Source organism: Lactuca serriola, chromosome 8, assembly GCF_051521515.1.
Source record: "Lactuca serriola cultivar US96UC23 chromosome 8, Lser_US96UC23_V15, whole genome shotgun sequence".
NCBI classification, from domain to species: Eukaryota; Viridiplantae; Streptophyta; class Magnoliopsida; order Asterales; family Asteraceae; genus Lactuca; species Lactuca serriola.
In genome coordinates this window covers 250,832,029-250,837,944 of record NC_136415.1, presented here as the reverse complement: position 1 = coordinate 250,837,944, position 5,916 = coordinate 250,832,029, and the positions used below count along the sequence as shown (strand labels likewise).

The 5,916-nt window shown below is 35.4% G+C and overlaps 1 protein-coding gene across 1 annotated transcript; it reads left to right on the top strand.

Annotated features, from left to right (window-relative positions):
• Positions 1 to 443: 443 nt before the first annotated feature.
• Positions 444 to 2,318, top strand: LOC145068020 (uncharacterized). The gene is made up of 5 exons (XM_079015025.1): positions 444 to 950; positions 1,071 to 1,082; positions 1,322 to 1,514; positions 1,724 to 1,794; positions 1,977 to 2,318. The coding sequence occupies exons 1-5, from the start codon at positions 444 to 446 to the stop codon at positions 2,316 to 2,318; spliced, it is 1,125 nt and encodes a 374-aa protein (XP_078871151.1).
• Positions 2,319 to 5,916: the final 3,598 nt, after the last annotated feature.

The following is a 5,916-nucleotide window of genomic DNA, read 5'->3' as shown; positions in this document are numbered from 1 at the left end:
AAGACCATCATCGAGGTGGTTGATCGAGTATGTGGGGCGTACCCTTGCAGTTTCCAAACTCCGTTTAGTGCTTAATGGCTTAAGCACTTAAGCCCATATTTCAGATCCATGACCAAAACACACCCTAGAGTCATAAAGTTTCCAACTTTATGACTTTACACGCCTATTAAGAGCTTAAAACAAGGTCTTAATCCATTAAGACCTCCTACAAGATGCATAGAGCAAAACTAACCTAAGGGACTTCGTTTTCTTATGGCTAAGGACCCCTCCTAGGGTCTAAAAGGACAACTAAAAACGTCCAGAACATGCCATGCTCAAGATGAGACTTTTGGGACCAAAAAGATGACATAAAACCCCCACAACTAGATCTACAAGATTAAGAGACAAAGGTGAAAGCTTTATACCTTGATACTAAGCCTGCCACATCGCATTTTGGTAATGATATGCAATCTAAATACGTGTTTGAAGAAGTAACACGACATGGTACTAATACATATCGTGATGCGGTTCGTGATCATCCTCTAAAACTTGAGCTAAAGGCATTGTCTGATCATTTAAAGTATGCATTTCTGGATGAAAATTTACAGAAACTGGTTATCATCACATCTGATCTATATCCTAAAGTAAAAGAGAGTTTTGTGGGAGTTTTAAAAAAAAAAAAAAAAAACATAATCACATGGAATATCATAGACATAAAAGGAATAAACCCTTCCTACTATTCACACAAGATTATCATGGAAGATGGAGCAAAACCGGTTTTTCAAAGCCAACTAAGACTGAATCCGAAGATGCAAGAAGTGGTTAAAAAGGAAGTCGTGAAGCTAACAGACACGAGAATAATTTATTCCATTTCCAATAATCCTTGGGTGAATTTAATTCATGTGGTTCCAAGGAAAGGAGGAATAACGGTGGTTGTGAATGATAAGAATGAGATAATTCCCACAAGAACGGTAACAGGTTGGAAAGTATGCATCGATTACCACAAGTTAAGTGCAAAGACCACTTTCCTCTTTCCTTTATTGATCAAATGTTTGAACGTTTATATGGTCACCTTTATTACTCTTTCTTAGATGGATTTTCAGGTTACTTCCAAATCCCAATTGATCCAAGAGACCAAGAAAATATGACGTTTGCTTGCCCTTATGGGACATTTGCTTATCGACGCATGTTATTTGGGTTATGCAATGAACCATCCACCTTGCAACGATGCATGACCACAATTTTCTAAAAAATGATGGAGAAGTTTATGGAAGTTTTTATGCATGATTTCTTAGTTTTTGTCCATTCATTTGCTAATTGCTTGACTAACCTTGATCTTTAGACTGCTAGGTGTGAGGAGAATAATTTGTTTCTAAATTGGGAAAAGTTTCATTTTATGGTTAAAGACGCGATTATTTTAGGACAAAAATTTTCCAAGATGGGGATAGAGGTGGACAAAGCAAAAATTGACACAATTTCAAAATTGCCACCTCCATCAAACATGAAAGGGGTGCAGAGTTCTCTAGGACATGCAGGTTTTTACCATAGATTTATAAAAGATTTTCCAAAATAACTCATCCTTTAACTCGATTACTTTTAAAAAATGCAAATTTTGACTTTTCAAATGGATATTTAAAATCTTTCAATACTTTAAAGGAAATGTTAACTACCGCCCCAATCATGATAGCCCCAAACTGGGACTTGCCATTTGAATTGATGTGTGATGCGAGCGATTTTGCTTTAGGAGTTGTTTTAGGACAAAGATTTGAATGTTGGTTTCAACCAATTTACTATGCAAGAAAAACACTCAATTTGGTAAGAGAGAACTACACAACAACTGAAAAAGAATTACTAGTTGTAGTTTATGCTTTCGATAAATTTTGTCCTTATTTAATTTTATCAAAAACTATTGTGTTCATGACCACTCTGTCTCGAAATATTTTTTAGAAAACAAGATGCAAAGACAACACTAATTCAATGGTTACTTTTACTTCAAGAATTTGACATCGAGAATAAAGAAAAATGGTTTGGAGAATGTGGCGGCAGATCATCTTTCGCAGTTAGAGAATCCGGAATTGGAGGAGCTAAAAGATGGCAAGATTGATGATAATTTTCCTAAAGAATATTTGATGGTAGTATATGGGGAATATCCATGGTTTGCAGATATTGTAAACTTTTTAGTAACTAGGTATCTTGTTAAATGCTTGAGGAACCAACAAAAGGATAACTTTTTTTCGATATCAAGTACTACCAATGGGACAAGCCATACCTTCTTAGAAGTTGAGCCAAGAACATTATTAGAAGATGTGTTTTTAGCAAGGAGGAAAGATATATATTGAAGAATTGACAATAGGGGACCAACCAGTAGTCATCATGGAGAGCAATACATGGCGAAAAAATTGTTAGATGAGGGTTTCTATTTGCCTGCGATTTTCAAAGAAACAACAATATTTTCAAAGAATGTGACTCGTGTCAACGTTCGGATAACATCTCCTGTCGCAATTAAATGCCACAAAATATTATCCAAGTTTGTGAAATCTTTGACATATGAGGCATTCACTTTATGGGTTCATTTTCGACTTCAAGAGGTAACAAGTATATTTTGGTAGCCATCGATTATACGTCGAAGTAGGAGGAAGCGCAAGATTTACCCACTAATGACTCACGTGTCGTCGTTAAATTTCTTTACAAGTCATTTTCTCATTTCGGTTGCCTAAAGTACTACTTAGCATTAGAAGAACTCATTTTTGTAATGCACAACTCGAAAAGATATTGCAAACATATGGTGTTCATCATAGGCTTGTAACACCTTATTATCCTCAAACAAGTGGCCAAACGGAAGTTACTAACTGTATACTATAAAAAATTTAGAAAGGTCAGTAAGAAGCAACAAAAATAATGGTATGATAAGTTAGATGATGTATTGTGGGCATTTCGAACCTCTTTTAAGCCACATATTGGTACTACACCATATATACTGGTATTTGGTAAAAATTGGTACTTACTAGTTGAAATTGAACACAATGCATATTGGGCTTTATAAACATGTAATTCTGAATTATCGGAGCTTCATACTAACCTTTTAACGTATGTAAATGCCTTGTATTTGTTAAGAAATGAATCATATGCTAATTCTTTGATCTATAAAGACAAACCAAAGAAATGGCATGATGCTAGGTTGAGGGGAAACAAAAGAATTCATAAGGGGTTAAAAAGTATTACTTTTTAACTCTCGGATGAGACTTTTTCCAGGAAAATGAAAGACTCTATGGTATGGACCATTCATATTGAAGGAAGCATTCCCACATGAATTTTTTGAGTTACTAAAGGAATATGGCACAAGTTTCAAAGTCAATGGGCATCAAGTGAAACACTGTGAAGAATGATTGACGAGAAAAGATGATGAAGGGGAGGATGTGATCCTTGACTCAACAGCCACAACGTAGGTCGGAACAGAGTCCCGCTCACTACTCCAACTAAAAATAAGGGGTTCCGGGATGCAACCTGTGGTTTGGTTTATTGTTTTCTTTATTTTTTGTTTTTACTTTAAGTTTTCATTTTTATAACTTTAGTGTTATTTCACTCGTTTGAGTTTTTTTCTAACATATTTCCTGTCAGGGCAAGGCGACAACAAGTGTGGGGTGTGGTCAAAATTAATTTTTGATGAAAAAAATTGGTCTAAAAATCTTCGAAACTACGACGTGCTCTCAACCATACCATATTGTGGTGCCTTTTTCGAACAAGGTCATTGTGCAGTAAAAACGCTCACCACGGCACGGTGAGTACCTCCACCATGGCGCAGAGAGTCATGAATCAAGTATATTGGTTGTACCCTAATTTACTTTTTTCAGTTTTTACCCCTCAAACTCCCACCATAGCGCTTCCTTTCTCTCATATGAGAATTTCACATTCTAGCCTCGATTTCTCCTTCTGTTCTTGTTTAATCAACTGCAAATGTACTAACTTCCAATTTGGTTCACGTTACTTGTAACTTGAAGATTCAGATGTATATAGTTCGATTTTTGAGAAACTTAGGTTTTGGTCGATTTAGGGCTATATACTTTCAAATAGATGCAATTGATGAACTTAATGGGTTTAGACATTGACAAAGACAAAAGCCCTTCATTATTATGGTCGATTAAGTAATTAATAGATGTACGATTTCTGCATGGTTCGACACACCACAACGTGGTCCAAGAACACACCGTGGTGCAGTTTCTGGGCTAGCGGACATAATTTTTTCTACTTTTTATTTCTGATTTGGAGTATTTGATGGGTTTTACATGTAATAATGCGGAATAATCATTAAACTCTTAAGGGTGCATGCAACCTATTAGATTTATGCCATAACACTATTGTAGCAACATACTATTGAATAATAAGAACCCTAATAAACCCTAGGTATTTCGAAAATACAATAAGGATTAGGATTTACATACCTTAGATTTATTATAACAAATAAATCTTGTTCCTTTCCTTGTTGTTCCTTAGAAATCAAGCACCAGAAACTTAGTGCCTCTAGTGGTTTGTACCTAAAATCCTAAAAACCCTAGAATCAAGAGGAAAGGGATAGAAATTATGTTCCTAAGCTTTTAGGTAAAGGTATGAACGAAATTTTTTGCTCTTAGGGTCCTATTTATAGTTTAGGTAACTTGTAGGCAAAGCCAGATCTGAATTAATTAAATAATAGATTTAATCCCAATTCAAATCATTTTCTTATATGCATCCAATAGGCTTCCAGAAACCCTACGAATCAAGCCAAAACCGTCCATACCATGGATGGTTCTAGAATTGCTTATTTTATTCAACAATTAAACAACTACAATTCATTTCTTGCACCTTTAATTAATTCCAATGAATCCCAAATTAATTTCAGATTAGTTCTGATTAACAATTAATTCTTATTGATTTCTCATTAATTTATCAATTAATAAATCAATTATATAACTACTGATCTCATGTTAATTTATTAATCACATAAAAAATTAACAGATCAAATATCTTTTTCCAATTAATATATTAATCACATAATATATCAACAAACCATTTCTCTCTCTCTCTCTCTCTCTCTCTCTCTGTGTGTGTGTGTGTGTGTGTATGTGTGTGTGTTGCTCTCTCACTCTCTCCTAATATAATTTCTAGTATTTTCTGTTATGGGGTGTAACGTCCCAAAGATCATAATAAAAGTTTTCATTTTCAATACCATTTAATAATCTGTAAATCATACAAGAACATTGTTTCCAAAAACCAGGAAGTCAAACTATAAGCCAAAGCTTAATGAGTTCCACCAAAATTCCCCATACAACAAAACATATACATACATACATGTTGGGCCTACAGCCTCCCGACTCGATTGCCCCTGGCCTATAGTCTCCCGACTGGATTTCCCCTAGCCTACAGTTTCCTGATTGGATACCCCTGGCCCATAGTATCCCGACTAGATTGCCCCTAGGTTTGTTAGCCTACATCACAAAGCAGTACTAGCTTAACCCACCTGCACTATGTCAACATATGTAACAGATAAATGTATGACCAAAAAGTATAGGTAATCATACAAAGCTGCCAATCTAAAACATCACTATATCATAGCAACACCCTATATACCAGAATCCATAATACAACCTAGTGGGGTGGCATTGGTGCCTTCGACCAACGAGTATAGTGAGGAAAACTCACATTAAAGTCTAAAAGATAGTTGGACTGAACCCTGCTCCAAATATCGGCTCTACAGGTCACCTACGCAACAAACAAGGACCAAGCCTCAATCTACTACTCAAATTACTCTATTTAACGTAAAGTCAAACTTGGTCAACAGTAAATGGTTAATTTCCACACTCCAAAGTTACTCAACTAGTCATTACATTGTGACCTAGTAAGACAAAATAGTCATGGGTCTATCATTCTCACGTTATGACACCCAAGTTGCCATGTTGTGAG